General features: G+C 46.5%; 2 protein-coding genes across 3 annotated transcripts; both read right to left on the bottom strand.

Annotated features, from left to right (window-relative positions):
* Positions 1–5,520: 5,520 nt before the first annotated feature.
* On the bottom strand, positions 5,521–9,622 carry ruvbl2 (RuvB-like AAA ATPase 2). Its single transcript, XM_047020034.1, has 14 exons — positions 9,568–9,622; positions 9,038–9,092; positions 8,819–8,874; positions 8,561–8,702; positions 8,288–8,417; positions 8,137–8,203; positions 7,569–7,675; positions 7,375–7,468; positions 7,039–7,257; positions 6,825–6,943; positions 6,616–6,735; positions 6,370–6,499; positions 5,994–6,108; positions 5,521–5,739 (listed from the first exon to the last, which is right to left on the bottom strand). The coding sequence occupies exons 1-14, from the start codon at positions 9,577–9,579 to the stop codon at positions 5,711–5,713; spliced, it is 1,395 nt and encodes a 464-aa protein (XP_046875990.1). The 5' UTR covers positions 9,580–9,622; the 3' UTR covers positions 5,521–5,710.
* Positions 9,623–10,086: 464 nt separating this feature from the next.
* On the bottom strand, positions 10,087–14,775 carry ftr83 (finTRIM family, member 83). Of its 2 annotated transcripts, XM_047020036.1 has the most exons (8): positions 14,090–14,750; positions 13,481–13,576; positions 13,093–13,326; positions 12,820–12,979; positions 12,656–12,712; positions 12,009–12,083; positions 11,281–11,370; positions 10,634–10,957 (listed from the first exon to the last, which is right to left on the bottom strand). In XM_047020036.1, the coding sequence occupies exons 1-7, from the start codon at positions 14,663–14,665 to the stop codon at positions 11,321–11,323; spliced, it is 1,248 nt and encodes a 415-aa protein (XP_046875992.1). In that variant the 5' UTR covers positions 14,666–14,750; the 3' UTR covers positions 10,634–10,957; positions 11,281–11,320. The 2 variants fall into 2 exon arrangements, with proteins under 2 accessions (XP_046875991.1, XP_046875992.1); XM_047020035.1 differs by lacking the exon at positions 11,281–11,370 and having other exon boundaries at positions 10,087–10,957; positions 14,090–14,775.
* Positions 14,776–16,284: the final 1,509 nt, after the last annotated feature.

Here is a 16,284-nt window from a genome sequence, read left to right on the forward strand (position 1 = left end):
CACAAAGGACTCGGTGGAGAAAATCGAATCAAATCTATCATCAGAAATGTTATGGTTGACTGGATTGAAAATGGTACTCCGTATTTGGCACCAGTGTACTCAGAATGTCCTGAGGCTGAATCGGGAGAGTCCATATGCTTCGAAATGTGGCAAGGCAAGTGTGATGTGTGTGTATGCATGTGTGTGTGTGCGTTTGCATGTGTGGGTAGGTGTGCATGTGTGTGTGTAGCCTTTGGGCTGAGGAGTCTTGCACACGCCAGCGCCACGCTGGATGATCATCTCAGTAACGAGCGGGGCTTCTGCTCCTTTGTAAGGAGCTGTGTACGCACAAGCCAGTAGGATGCTCTTCTGCTTCCATTCACTCGCAGAGCCACTTCATTCATGACCCTGTCCCTGCTCCCCTCCCCACGCACGCTCCACTGCGCGGCGCGCCGTTTTGCACGCGCGACGCCTTCACACGGCCGCGTGAGCCGCGGGCCGCGTTCTCTCACGGGCTGGGAGAACACACGTGTGCGAGACACACATGAGCACTCAGATGCTGTCGTGCAGACAGGGCCCTGGCTGCTACGCCACACACGCCAACAGCTCTGGAGTCAACATGAACCGCCGTACACACACACATAGACTCACACACACACACACACACACACACAAAGACTTCCATTGACATGCACACATTTTACGCACACTGGCAGCAAGCGCAGATGCATAATTCAAACCCCACAGAAGCGCCACCAGGCTTTGAAGTCAGCCAGCAGCCCATTAGGTGGTCCCAACCCTCCAATCACAGCTCCGTAATGACTGTCCCCAGAGCTGTATTTGTTTATCATGTAACATTTTTGTATTCTATTAATAAAACTGCAAAAGTTTCCATCGGGATGGAATAGTCTGAGTTTAGGGCTTGGGGGGTTGGGTCTCCATCCTGCAGCAGGACGGTTATTAAAACGAATGCACAAATGGAGCCAAAAATAAACTATTATTCAAATTCTTCAGAAATGCTTTGGTGCTGCACGTTTCGACGATACCCAGAGTCCCTTTCCTGTCACCTGCCACACTCATCATGCGTTCCCATGGTCCCCATCACTCCCAGTCTCCCAGACAGACGACCACTGTAAGTCACGTTGACAAGGCCTCTTAGTCAAATGGAGCTCAACAGACAGATACGTCTAGGCAGACATCACATTAGCTGTTAAAGACATAGCCTCAGTCTTTCCTAAGCCAGGGAATTCCATGAGAAATGACTTCCTCCTTTTCCTAAAATACAACACAGCTTTTGTCTGTTTCAAACTGTTAGGCGTTGGTGAACTGTCACAGACTCATAATTATGAATGGCTGAGTTTACTTACCTGGTTTATATAATTCTCCCCAGCCAATCATGTGAGACTTGCAAGCAGACAGCAACACAGTTCCACATCACTATAGTGAGCTTCAGTTAAAGTAACACAACAATGATTGTATTATTGACTGTTAATTTTGGTTTGGTCAAGTTAGATTAATTCTGCCCTTGATCATTCCTTGACCATTAGTCTGACAACAGGAAGCGGATACTGGAACACGACTGAACATCAGCTGGAGGCCTTTGCCTCCTGTCTGTCACTAACCGAGGGCAAAGCACTTGAGGAAACAGAAGTCTCTCTGTTCTTGACACGCAAAGGTTTGCACTTGTTCCATCAAAGGAGATCTCTGTCTCACTCTCTGCTTGACACACAGAGATACACACGAACATGCATACACACAAACAGCACTTTCACGGTCTTGCTCTCTGCCAAATGGCCCACTCCTCACTGTTTACACAAGGCATTAGTGATTGTTTTTCTAGGCTTTAAGCTGAGCTGAGTTCAACTCGTAGGGTCTAGGGTCTGGAAAGGCCACACGTGCCACATTTAGAGTTCCCTTGGACACTCCCTTCTCCTCTCCTCTGCTCTCCCTCTGTCCCTGACCCCGCAAATGAGCACAGAGAGAAGGAACATAGACATATCTACACACATACAGAACATTGTCAAACTTCTAGAGACAAATTACTCTCAACTACTGTAAATGTGCCACAATGTGCACACAGAAACACTTCCCTGAAATAGATTTAATACCAGATGTGTACAGTATGGGACACGTGCTGATATCAGAATTGGTAGTAGTATACGCCCCAGGCAGTAAACCGTCAGAAAAACAGTTGCAGAAGGGGCTGCTGGGAACAGTAGGAGCCAGGCACGAAGCAGCTGTAGTTCTGATGGGATGAGCTCTCCTGCTGGGAATCTGAAGAACAGAGAAAGTCATAAGCTTGAGAGCAATTACACTACAATAGCACTATAACAGCACCAAGGTGCTCTCACTGGGAGGCCTCTCTGGTGCTCTGCTGATCAGAAGCAGGCCCAGCCAGGCCACGCAGAGGCCCCATGGCCCTCACTGACCAGCCTCCTGGGGCTGGAGATGGAGGGGAAGATCAAGACGTCCCTGTCTGTAGACCCCTGTTTAATTATCTGCAGTTGGGCACATTTCAAATCAATACATCCATTTTCTTTTAAGACTGCATCATTGATTCTAGTGGCAACACATTTAACTAATGAAATTTATGAGGAAAACGTTGTCTTTTTAGGCTGTGTAACTGTTGGCCTTTGACCCGAGTATTGATAACACAGCGCTGACTGTCCTGGACTTAGTGCTTCCACAGGTCTAAACCAGGCTCATAAAAACCATTGTGGCTTGTTGTCTCTTTGTGACAGGATGAGGGTCCACTCAATGGGCCCTGGGGGTTGGACATGCAGCAGAACGCAGTCTGGGTTCACCTGCAGGGGGCAGTATGCGATGGGACAGAGGATCATGTTAGACCCCATCTACACAGAAATGTCTTTAGAAGAGTGGCTGAGAGAGACTGGGCTGAATGTCACCACTGTTTGACAGGAAAGGTAGGACAAGCGTAAAAAAAGGGTAACTGAGACATGTCGTTGGCCAACAAATAACTCTGAAAGAAACAGAAGTTTCCCTGTTGCTCCAATATCTCCTACACCTCAGATTTTCTGGCAGTACTCCCCTGATATGACAAGGATTCTTTACAGAGAACCAAGACTAAGACAAATGTGCTCCAGTCAAGTGTGCAGGTGCAGGTGTGAAGGCTCCGTGTGGGAGTGGATATGGCGACGCGAGCAAAGGATTTCACAAGAGAGAGTGGGCATGTCTCTCCTCCCGCCTTCTGAGTTCATCCTCATCCCTCTCTTTTTTTAATCCAAGCTCAGGTGGAGGGATTTCTCCGAAACAAGAGGCCCGAGGGGCTTACCGTGACAAAGAGCCACACCCTGCCCCTCTATGGAAGTCCCACTCACATGTCAAAGAGTCATGGCCACATGTTCTCAGAGCGTGCTGTGTGATGATCGAAAGGGCTTTGTTAGCATTGCATGGCAGAACAGATGGGCACAGCCACAGATGGACGTACAGTCCTGACTTTAACACACCAAATAGGTGTTTTTGTTTGCTTTCCCACACTGAAAATAAAACTCGCACCTCCTCTTTGACAACCACACAGTCAGCAGCAGCAGGACAAAAATTGTGGTCGCCACAGCACATATCTATCTATCTACAGACACCTGGACCCTACAGGCCTTGTGGGCCAGGGCTGGACTAAACATAGCAGGTCTGGGTCAGGACCAGCCCTGTGGGGGGTGGGGGGGGGGGGGCAGAGGGAACTTCCCCTTGAATATCCCCAGAGCTCCCTGCTGGTATGAAGACGGGATGTTCTGAAGCTAGATGTGTTCTGACCCTTCCTTCATCAATAAGCCTGGTGTATACAACAGAGGATTGAGCAGGTAGCTACGGAGGGAGGCACAGAGATCCTAAAGGCTGTTAAACACTCCAGAGACATATGGGCAGCTCAGTCCAGAGTCAGCAGCCAAGCCGTGAACCGCCTCACACACGTCTGGTCCTCCGCACGCACACACACACACATATACAAAGAGACAAAGAGATTCTGCTACTGCCAGATACATTGCTGGGTTGTCTCCTTTCCGGTCATGCTTTGGTGAGACACCCGCTTCTTTACAACCATCACCCTGTACACGGTTCTCTGACAGTACAGTTGCATAACAGCCACGATGCCTGCCTACATGAGCAGCATTTCTGCACAAGTACACAATCCTCCAGATTCTCAACGTCCCCCCAAACACATGCATGCACACATATTCCCAATTGATCCAAACGAAGTGACTGCCATTCTAAATCCTGGCAGCAGATTGGTGGGAGGCAGCAGCCCACTGAGGCATTGTGGGAAGGAGGATTTACGGGATGTGGACAGCAGGGCAATCCACGCATAACTCCCTCGCACGGGAAAGAAACGTTAAATATTCATCTCCACGTGGGAGGAACCAGCATTCTGCTGGGCCGGCCCAATGGACAGCCCTGTGGGTCTGTACAGCTTCCCTCTCACTGCAGGAGAACTGATCATGCTTAATTGTTATTAGATGAGGTTCTTCAATAATGCATGGATGACGATCACAGTATGTTTGAGAACAGATAACTTTAATAGGCATGTTAATGCCAGTTTGATTATTATGATTGTCTCCATGCAGAGGAATTGATAATGCAGTATTTACTTGAAAGTTAAACACACTGTTATGCATTCCACAATCTCCTTGATAATGGAAGATGTAACAACGAGAATCAGCCCCTGCAGATCCACAGTAAATCATTCCCATCGTTTCCATTCATTTCTGAGCCATTAACTCTGGAACGTTAATGGTTGGTTTAGAGTTGCACTCTTATCTAAGAGACACTGGGGAAATATAACACACACACACACAAACACACATACACCCACAGCCCCCATTAAGTGTCCTTCTCCTGCTCTCTTCTCCCTGCCCAATCTCATCCAAGGCCCCCTCCACACTTCCCAGAGATGGAAAGCCCTCAGTCTCTCCTCCGCTTTCCTGACTGCCTGGGTGTCTGTGGGATCAGGGATTATCTCCTTGCCCAATTCCTCTTTTTGCTAAAAGGCAGTCTGGGTTTTTACATACTGGCTCCTTACTATTACAGCAGCAGCCAGTCATGCAGCCAGTGTCTCCTTCCTTACCCAGACACATTGAAGTCTTTGTACTGATCCAATAGGATCTCAGTACATTTGCATGAGTCATGATGAAGGGCTCTCCAAAACGATATCAGTATATGCAAGACACTGCAAGACCACAATGCAATCAAGGTGCACTTAGTAATTAGACTCAACTCATTTGAAGGTTGAGGTCATAACTTAGCTCTAAAGTGCCATCTGGTGGTCCAGCAGTTACATTACAGACGCTTCCACTACAAAGAGAAGAGACTTCTGATCTTCAAGATCACCTTTATTTCACTTTGAGGAAAACACTCTACACAGATATAAAAGTTAATTGTGTAGCTCAATTGAGAAATTCTGATGTGAATTTATTTAAGTCAACCCAAATGATATTTGACCTTCAACAGTTTAACAGGCTGATTAACAAACTTCAAATGTAACATGAATTTTTTTTTGAATAGAATAAAATAAACATTCCAGAGAAAGTGTAATGAAAAAAAAAGTTTAATGTACATAAAGACAATAAAAATAAACAGCTTCTATTTTTTATTTTTTTAAAGATTATCCAAGACATGAGGAAAGGAATGGATATTCCAACAGGAAGGCCTCAATGGGAAACATGGTGGAAGGCAGGAACAGAACAACTCGACAGGAGAACAGAAACACCGACAGCCGCCTTCATGAAGACGTATCCATCTGAGGGGCTTCTGCACACACAAGGAGAGAAGTCAGTCACGCCAACCCCCTCCCCAACACACACACCTGTTAATACTAACATTTAGACATGGACGTGACATGTTTACATCCTTAACGCATGCAAATGAGGATTCTGGGAAGTTTTCGTACAGAAAGGTGGAGGCCTCTCCCTCAGGAATGCAGTAAACGGGTTCTACTGCAGTAAACGGGTTCTACTGCAGTAAACGGGTTCTACTACAGTAAAGCCAGATGAACAGAGACTTACGTGCTTCGTTGAACAGGAAGGAGTCCTGGTACTCCTTCATGTACTGGGAGGATCTCGACTCGTCCAGGAAGAGTGAGTAGACCCTCTTAATGTCTTCTACCTGCACCTCGGTGCCCTGGGACAAGCAACAACGTCTCACTATAATGATGCAATTCTAATGGCAATGAAACAGGTGTCGATCGATAGATTCTAGGTTTCTAGATTCTATTTCAAGTATTGGACAAATCTATTTAACCAGCCGTGATTCGTTGTGTTCTAGAGGACAAGCTACCCATGGACAAAATGTCAGCAGCTCAGACTGTATGAAGTCATTCCTGTGGATAGTTGCTGCAGCTGAATTCTGGCCTCCAGTAGTCTGGGGGGGGGGGTGTCTCACCCTGCGTTTGCGGCACACCAGGCCGGCCGTGCTGATGAGCTGGATGGCGTAGCGGAGAGACGTCTCCTGGCCGATGCGGGTCAAGACGGTGTGAGCCTCCTCGCTCAGCTCCACGTCCTCCTCCTCACACCTGCACACGGGAAGCAGACACGCATGATCCCCCTCCGTCATGAGGTGGTGTGATGGAGGTGGAGGTGGTGTAGTGGAGATAGTTTTTACTTCTCCAGTCTAGGGGAGGATGCTTACCGGATCTTGAGGATCTGTCGGGTCTCCTTCTCTGTGTAGGGGGAGGTGGCGATGATGAGCAGGCGGTCCAGCAGATCTATGGGGATCCCGTGGGGGCTCTGGTAGTTGGTGCCCCGGATACTGCGGGAGAACAGGGAGAGAGGTGAGAAGAAGGCGCTGGGAGCACAGAGAACGTTACGAGAGGGGAAGGATGCCGAGGCGGACCGTACCGGGTGATGCCTCTGTTGGTGGCCATGATGAGGACAGGGGACAGGTCACTTTCCAGGGCCCGGTTCAGATAGGAGAAGCACTCCATGTCCAGCATGTGCACCTCGTCGATGAACAGCACCTGGAAGCCCCGGGAAACCCCATTCAGTTCTACGGTAGGACGCTTTGAACATCCTATGGAGCAGGTCCGTAGAGGATCCGTCTTGAGGTACCTACCCCTGGAATTATCTCGGCCTTGCCTTCCTCCCTCCATTCGGAGACCTTGGCGTTGATCTGCTCGCGGACCTCAGACTTGATCTCGCCAGTGTCCCCGGAGAACAGGGCTAGGAAGCCCTGCGTGCGGCTGTTGATGACGTCGATCTCGTGGAGGGACACAGTGTGGACCACCTCCTTCCTCTTCTGCAGCTCCCCCTCTGGACACTGAACAAACTGCGTCTAAAGTCGCGAAAGAGGGGAGAAAGTTAGATTGAGGCGTGGCGTCGCCGTGTCATGCGACACCCGTCCATGAGCAAACCATTGTGTGAAACTGTCATTTTTAAGACCAGGATGCACCTGTGCTCCCATGGCGTCGTAGTCCCTGGCTCTGGTGAAGGAGCGACCCAGCTTGCTGATCTTCCCAGTGGCTTTGTCTATGGTGATCACATCCCTGAGGAACACCACACACAGTTAGACATGTTCAGACAGACACAAATGACTCAGTATTAGAATCTGTCAGGGTAACCCCCCATCTGCCCCCCAAAACTCACCCAGCCTGAACCCGCTCTTTAGTCAGGCTCTCGATCATCTTGCTGCCCAGGTCGTAGATGGTCTCCATCTCCGTGGTCTTCAGAGTCAGCTTGCCCACCTTGGCGCCCTGCCAGACAAACACCAGGAGTTTGTACAGAACCGACCAGAGCGGTAGCTACTTTACTGATGTGTGATGCATCTAGCACATCCGCACTGTGGATTTGATTAGTTTAAAAACTCTGCCAAAGTATCCCACTCTTGTTGTTAAACTGTCTCCAGTCTCTACTCAACAGGGAGCAAAGCAAACAGGGTGTGATATTAAATTGTTACCGCCACAAAATTAATTTCCTTTCACTCTGATAAGTATCTGTAATAAGCAGTCTGTTGCTGAATGAAAGTAACAAATGAGTATTTGATAGGCGGTTTTCTTCTTTTCATTATGGGGTATCTGTGAGGGATTATTAAAGCCCCTAAAAGTCCAAACCCATGAATCCAGCATCCCATTACTGAAGCGTACAGCCTTATGACTGGGATATGGAGGAGGGTGGCAGGCAGACTGAATAAGGACCAAGCTGAGTTGCAACCCACCGTCCCAGTGGCTGGCCTATCGATCTGGATCTCCACGACCTCACCCTCGATGATCTCAGTCTCCTCCCTGCGGACACACGTCATCGACATCAGGTCAGACGGGGCGGAGGAGAGAAGAGCGTGGACGTAAGCAGACGTTCGGAACACTCACTTGATCCTTACTCCCATGGCTTTCCTGAAGGCCTGGCTGAGGGCCTCCGTCTTGCTCATTTCCAGAGAGAAGATTTCACTCCCCGCCATCGCCGTGAAGGGCGTGTCAGGGCCGAGAGACTGGGCAATGCCTGGACGGAAGACAAACACGTACAGAAAACATATCTCAATATAACAGTCACAGCTAGTAAATCAAAGGTAGAATTTTGGCTTGAAATAGCCTAAGCTTATAATATTAAGTGCCAGAAGAGGGCAGATATAATATGAGATATACCCATGGCAATGGCAGTTTTCCCAGTGCCAGGTTGGCCGGCGATCAGCACAGCCCTGCCAGCGATATGGCCATCTTTGATCATTTCCAGGATGAGTCCAGCTGCCCGACGAGATGCCAGCTGGCCAACCATCCCCTGGGACACCTGCCAGAAGGGGGAGAGAGGGTGAAAAGTCATTCAGTGGAGGTCAGACAGATGGGGCATCACTGGCAGGTAGAGGAGATGTATGGAGGGTGCAGTTCAAGATGGACAGAGTTTACCTGTCGGGGTTCCAATGCATCATCCAAACCAAGGCCGCGAATGTGCGAGTGAGCACCTGAACAAAAACACAGGCGACAATGAAAATCACACATCACCTGATTGCAAGACCAGCTTGGAAATTGAACAGCCAAAAAAACTCACAGTAGAGTAGGAAGGGATAAAGATGCACCATGTGCGTTTGTAAAATTAGGGGGGAAATAATCACCACAAGAACGTACCAATTCTCTCAATCCTTGTAATGTCACGGACCTCTGGTACCTTCGTAGCCGCCATCTATTTGGTTGAATTGGTCGTTTAGTTAGTTAAGTTTTACAATTACCCAGGTGACGTTTGCAGTCCCAGTCAAACACTAGGTTGCCATAGTGATAACGATAAGCTTCTACACTGACCAGCTAGCCAAAACAAACAAACAGTAAGCAAACTAGCTATTATGCACCTCATTGAAATGTAATGTACTGTCTAAGATCATAATATATACAAGTGATAAATCGCACACAAAATCTAGCAAAGACAGAACGGCTAACTACGTACAGGCACGCTAGCTAGTCTAGCATGCGCGTTAGCAATGTTGTTAGCTGGCTTTTCATTGATTGCGGTCTTTTTAACTTTTATGTTTCAACCTAAGTTTACACAAATTCAACAATTTCAAGCGTTAATGTCATTTGTGTTTTACACTGAATCGCCAATGAATAAAACCATAGGTCATTTAGTAATATAATCATTTTACACCATGATTCATGCTACTCACCTGTGCTGCCATGTTTGAGAAAATGCGGCGCTAGTTTCAGCACAGGCGCAGTGTTAATGTGTCCGATGTGAAACACCAACCGTTGGACAGCGTTCCCCCAACCAAATATGATTTACTGTAGCAGATGCAGCGAATTAAAATGTTCATAAAAAGTACTGTTTAAACTGTACATTTGTGTTTTTGAAGAAAACGAGAACATTTAGTGGTAATAGAATGTGGCTATGGAATACCAATGACAGTGAGAGCGTATAAAGCTGAGCAATTGTATGCCATTGGGAATTGGATGGAGGGAGTACTGTAGGTTAGAAGCTGAGAAAGATAATTTAAAAACAGCATGCCCATCACTCCAATAGTTCCATCTACCGTGAACAGAAAGCACAAGGTGGGCGTAGTCACAGCGTCGTATCAGCAGAGGTCGCCCTGATCAAACTTCTCTGTACTTACGGACCCAACCACCCCTGTGTGTGTGTGCCTTTCCTTCGTCAGTAAATGTCCTGTAATAATTGTACTTGTGGATAATTCTTTTTTACATCATTTTATTGATATGAAATATAGTCATTTATAGACTAAGTGCAAACAATAGGATTTTTGTTTTTATTTCACACACTGATCTGTTTATCATTAGCAAGCATATATTCCCAAATCAATCACAAAATGCATATGCACAATAACTTTTTATTTCCCTTACACATCTAACAGAATCATCATAATGTATTTGCCTAAACAGTTTATACGAAGTATATATTTCCCACAATATAATCCCATGTTATCATTCTACAGTATGAGGGCATTATAAAAGTTATGGGTGTACAAAAAACGGAATTACAGATTCACATTTCTCATTGTTATAGTACAGCATGTTTTTACAATTGGCAGATGGTAATGGCAGACTCATACCAGACCCAGAAACCTGGATAAACAGCTTCACTGAAAGAGGCACTGAAGCGATGGATGAGGGTCATGGTTTCTCCTACACTGTAGAAGGACAGGGTGCCTCCAGTGTGGTCCAGGAACACACCGATACGAGAGGAGTAGGGCGCGTTGATCTCCATCTGGTCCTTGCTATGGCGGGCCGAGTAGCTCGAGTCAGAGCAGAAGAGACTCCAGGACTTGCGGTTGTACCCAATTCGACAGCTGTCCCCATAGCCTGTCCTCTTGATGCCCTTGTAGGTGACACCGACGGAGGCCCCCTCTCCACTCCAATCCACCTCCCAGTAGAAGCAGCCTCCAGACAGGGGCTCCTTACACAGGACTTGGGGCAGACAGTCAAATCTGGCCGCACTGTCACTGTAGGACTGGGGGTCTCGCTTCAGGGCGGCCTTCCTGTTCCCTCGAGACAGATAAAGTTGTTGGTAGGCTGTGTTGGAGTCCAGAGTCAGCGGACAGGCATCTGAGGACAAGCAAAGCCATGTGATTTAGTTGTTTTCATTACAATGGCAAGGGCTATCAATAAACAAAGCTCATTATGACTGAATGTGAATGATGGTTTCACCACTACCAAGTATTAGTGAAAGGAGAGGTCACCACACCCATTTCAGTACCCTTCTATCACCAAGAGAAGTGAATATTCAAATGACTGCAAGTCTATAAATACTGTGGCAGTCATTCAAGTAACCAATGCCTCCTGGGGGTTTCACCATGTTAAGGGTTTAACAAGTAGCTCTGCAGGTGTGTACACCAGCATGCCAATGAAGCTCAGGGGTTAAAAGTCACCTGGCTTTCCTGCTGTGTGCCTGCCCTCCACCTCACCAGGTCACAGTCGGTTGGACCGGTAACCACGGCCAGAGCGAGCAGGTTTAGTATCTGGAATGCCAGAGGTGTCAGAGACTGCTTGTGACTTTTAACACAGTACTTTACTTATATTATCCTCTTTATGTATTCTCAGTTCTCCTATGTTAGTTTTTCAACATTGCTTGCTCTGCTCAAAGGCCTTGAACACATGCTTTTTCACACAACTGTATGAGACTATGATATATTTCTTTGTTTTGTTTTGTGTTTGTTGTTGTGTTCCCCAATTGTGTTACTGAAAGTTATTTTAGACAGATTAGACAGTTATTCAGAGCGCCATATGTAATTATACATTCTGTAACTCTTACTACACCCTTTACACAAATCTACTCTTACGCATGATAGTCAACCTGTGGGATCTATGAGCATGCTCGATACAAACCCTGTATTTATGGAATGTAGTGAGACTACTCCCTTTCCCAACAGTTTCTCTGAACACTGAGTGCCAGCTACTGTTTCAAAACACTACCTTACTGGTCCAACAATGTCACTGATTTAGCTGACATAACAGATTTTCTAATTAGTAAACCGCACGGGCTGAAGAATAAACATCATGAGAATTAGATGTCTGTTATTGTGATTGTAAGGGAGAGTACAGTACTATACTGTTCTGTTTGAACATAGACAAACCACTGTGTGAAATTCAGACTCACATTTCAGGAAGTCCTCTCTGCTCTTGGGTTCCTTGGTTGGCATTCTGTATGTCATGTCAACCTCAGCGGTTTCAGCTATGAAGACAGAAAATATGATGCACAAAAATAAATTATGGTACAAGCAAAACATTGCATGGAGGGGAAATACTTATGGTCTCTTCCAATAATTGTGTGTATTTAAAATGTAACATCACGTAAACTTGGCTGGTAGATTGAGGTGTGACTTGTAACTTTTGTGTTCACGGATATCCTACGGAAATCTAGCATTGAAGCCTATCATTGTGTTAACTGCCTGGTGTTTGGCATTCTAAGAATTGTCCGCTAAAATAAACATGAGAACCACTTGAGCTATTATGTGACCCCGAAATGCCCTCAAGGTGCAGAGGCCACTTTACTAAACAAACTGAATTCCAGAGGCTCATTTTAGTTTTTTATGCAATGCAGAGTACAAAAGAAAAGCACTACTGCTCAAATACCCATGTGCTTTCTTCAACATTTGGTACCCACAACCTAATTCAAAATATTTTTTATTGGGAAACACCCTAAAATATTGTGAGTTTATCTGTGGGTTAGTATTCTGGACTACTGCTGTTCAAACAGTCTTGAATTTGAAAGTGGGAAGTTAGATATTTTGGGGGGATTCTCACCTTTTATTGATTGTTTTCTTTTGGCATCATCCAGCTGGCAGAAAGGCATTTTGTTCACTGAAAAAAAAAAGTTGGTTAATAAGCATACATGTCAACACTGAGAATGTGATCATTTCCATAGCTGCATATTCCAGACTGGACTCAATACTCTATCAGCGACTCACCGATCTGAGCTACTTTGACCAGCTCTTCATTGCTGAACTCGTGAAGGTGCTGCTTCATCTCAGAGACAGCCTTGCTCACAGGCCCAAAGGAGAAGTAGGGGTTCACCGTGACGGAGGGCAGCTCCTCTGCCTCGTTCTGGGCGATCAACATGTGGTAGCTCTGCAACCCAGAAAGGAACAGCACAAATGAGAGCCTATCTTTTGTTGAGTATTTCACTTTGATTTATAACGTTGTCACAGATGGTGGAAGCTTCGAGTCCGCTGCTTAGTTACCTGGATGAAGTGGATGTGGTCTTCAGTGCGGGAGAGCTGGGTGATCTCGTTGTCTCTCCTTTTCAGGTCTTCGATCTCGTGGTTCAGACGGTCCATGTGGCCCTCGGCGTTGTTCAGCGCTGCCCTCTTGTTGGAGGAGATGAGCTTGATCATCTCCTGCTGCATCCTCTCGATGGAGCGCAGCATGTCCCCGAACAGCTTCTCACACTCTTTCATGGCCATCTGGGCTGAGGTCTGGAGGGGACAGACACACACATTAGCACGTTGTTACAATTCTGCTTTGCAAACTGGATGCGTCGCATCACAAACAATGGTATGATTGATGGGAAAATCGTTGGTACGATGATCTCATCATTTGAGTGGATTGACCAATAGGAGTGTTCTCCACCTTGAGTGAGTCCACTGCGTGTTTCAGCTCCTCCATCTGCTTGAGCCTGTCATGGATCTTCTCCTGGATCTCAGCCTGAGTAGCTCCCAACCGTTGCTATGGAAAGAATAAAAGTTAGAGGATGTCAATAACATTTATTTGACAGTTTTTTGTGACTTTGACTGTAATATTACTTAATACCTCATTTGTTCATGTGCTAGGGGGCACTAGCATCACATAATACAGTGACAGTAACCTGCACAAACATCATGACCAATCAGTAAACTGACACTGAACAAGAGCTGTGAATAGACAAAGTTGCAACACTTCAACCGTCACCCATTTCCTCTGACATGGGCGGATCACCTCACAGTTTGAGGGATTGGTTTTGGGGGCTTGGCTCACACACCCTTATACTCATTCATTATGACCTGACACAAAACTACAGGCTGAATACCCAGAGTAAACAAAGAACTGCAAGAACCACGTAGCCCTACTCGGCTGACCAAAAGAAACAAGGCCTATGTACTGTTATAAAGTTGTCCTATCACTGAATGATAAGAATGTTAGAATCCTCACTACTTTACATCATTAATCCTCATGAAGTAAGGTACGAAAAAACATATTTACCTGTTCGTCTGACCTCTCCTGTTCTGCAGAGACCATGTCATGACCTTTGTGCTCCTTGACCGTGCACAGCACACAGATGCACATCTGGTCGGTGCGGCAGAACAGTTCCAGACCCTTCTGGTGCTGGGGGCAGATCTGCCTGTCCAGGTGGCCGATCTCATCCACCAGCTTGTGCCTCTTGAAGGTGGCTGACTCAAAGTGGGGCTGCAGGTGCTTCTCACAGTAGGAGGCCAGGCACATCAGACAGGACTTGATGGCCTTGTGCTTCTTGCCAACACAAATATCACAGCCCACGTCCTGGGGTCCTGCAAGCTGGTAGTCCGGGGATGGAGGAGGGGGAGGGAAGGACTCCGAGGTCCGGGTTGTGCCGGTGCGTCGGGATCCCCCGATCCGTCGCGGGGTGGGCCTCTTGTTGTAGGTGACCCTGCACTCGGGGCAGTTGTAGGATCCTGAGTGGTCAGCATGGTCCCAGTAGGTCTTGAGGCAGATGGTGCAGAATATGTGTCCACAGGGAATGGACACTGGATCCCTGAGGTACTCCTTACACAGGTAGCAGCTCTCCTGGTCTGACGACATGAGTACACTCTGCGGTTGAATTCTCTGATACGGCAAAGAATGGTTGAGACACTTTGAATGGCTGTCAGGTGTGTCAGCTCTGTGACTAACTGAGCCACAGGTGCTGCGGAAACATGTTTTATAGGGTAAACAGGGTGGGAGGCCAAACTGGTTGAGCAGAAACTGGTTAAGAAGAAGGCGGGGCCAGGTGAGGACCTAGCTACCAACAGCATCAGTCAGGGGGCAGGGATTACAAATAAAGGAAAGAATGAATGACATGTGTGTTGTTTCTTTTTGAAAATATGTTACCTCATGAGGATGAGAAAGGCACTGTAGATTAGTCTGATCAATAATTCAATCAGAAAGACACCACCACAACGCATTGATGTCAATAATAGGTCAAGTGGAGAGGCAAGACCCACCATATCACACCATGTCTAAACCAAGAAGCAAACGGAAAGGGGTTTTGGGAGAGACTTCCAAATGGGTGGAATGAATGGGGGGCGTGGTGGAATTTATGAGGATGTTATCAAAGATAAATGTTCCGTGAGAGTTAAGTGCTGGACCAGTGTTTGACTGGTGACAGTTCCTGGTGGATTGCAGCCAGCCTGGTCAGGGCATGGCCTCTGATGGGGGAGGGGGGGGGGTTCTGTGATGGATGCCCACTCAAACCTCGGCTCACGTTGACCTTTTGGCACAGGGAGGTAAAGTCGGCCTGCAAATCAAAGAGAGGAGACTAAAACATCTTTCTTAGAGAACTTGTCTTCAGAATGACTTAGTGACTTGCTGTTAAAACAATCTGTTTTGACTGACATAAATTATAGCTACTTTGTCACTATGTATTCCACACACTTCTTACACATACAACACATTTGTAGACCCACAGGGAAGGAAATACTATACCATGTTGTGATTAACACAGTTTTATTTGTGCTGTTCTACACATACCTTTCGGAAGCTGGCATGTGTTCTTGTTTGTTAAAACAGTTGGTTTTGGCATCGTTAACTCTGGTGTAGTTTCAGTCATCCTGCCATCTAGCCGAGAGTCGTTAATTATCAACCAGATGTTCCCTTTTGAATTCATTAACATTTTACACTAATTTCTCCCCCCTCCTCAACCCTGATTTGCAATGTTTGTGTTCTCCTCTTTTGTTGATCAGTGAAGTGGTTATATTACAAATAAAACCCATCCTAGTCAAATACAAAATATCCACAAATAAGTAGAAAAACAAACACAAACCCTTTAAAATATTTAATCTCGGTTTATATCGAAGGCACATCCTTACATGGCTGGCTGTCAGATCTGGAGTTTTTAGGGTTGCTTAAATGATGGCTGGAATGTGACCAGGCCAGATTGGCTAGATAACAAGAGGGTCAAGAGGGGCTGTTTAAAAAAAACTGTGATGTGTGAGAGAGCACTGCAGGGTTATGCTAGTCTGCATGCCAACCTTCTAGTGTCTGTAAGCCATCAAACACAAGAACTCTAACTGACATGAGTGTAATCTTTAAGACTGGAAACGATATCTTGCTGGATGGTGCTGTGGAGTGTGGGTACAAGTCTGACATGACACTACTGTACATTTGACCTGAATTACTCCCAGGGATTTACAAAAGGAGGCAAAATGCCTTGTAATTGATTG

Source organism: Hypomesus transpacificus, chromosome 5 (genome assembly GCF_021917145.1).
Source record: "Hypomesus transpacificus isolate Combined female chromosome 5, fHypTra1, whole genome shotgun sequence".
Taxonomy (NCBI): domain Eukaryota; kingdom Metazoa; phylum Chordata; class Actinopteri; order Osmeriformes; family Osmeridae; genus Hypomesus; species Hypomesus transpacificus.

Bases quoted from the DNA above. Each gene is read 5' to 3' on its own strand.
- ruvbl2 (XM_047020034.1), bottom strand. The intron at 8,875-9,037 runs GTACGTTCTTGT...GTTTTTGTTCAG, and splicing joins TACAAGGATTGAGAGAATTG to GTGCTCACTCGCACATTCGC. The intron at 8,418-8,560 runs GTATATCTCATA...TCTTCCGTCCAG, and splicing joins GAAAACTGCCATTGCCATGG to GCATTGCCCAGTCTCTCGGC.
- ftr83 (XM_047020035.1), bottom strand. From the start codon at position 14,665: ATGTCGTCAGACCAGGAGAGCTGCTACCTGTGTAAGGAGTACCTCAGG. The intron at 13,577-14,089 runs GTAAATATGTTT...TTCTTTCCATAG, and splicing joins AGGAGAGGTCAGACGAACAG to CAACGGTTGGGAGCTACTCA. The intron at 12,980-13,092 runs GTAACTAAGCAG...TCTGGGTTGCAG, and splicing joins ACCACATCCACTTCATCCAG to AGCTACCACATGTTGATCGC.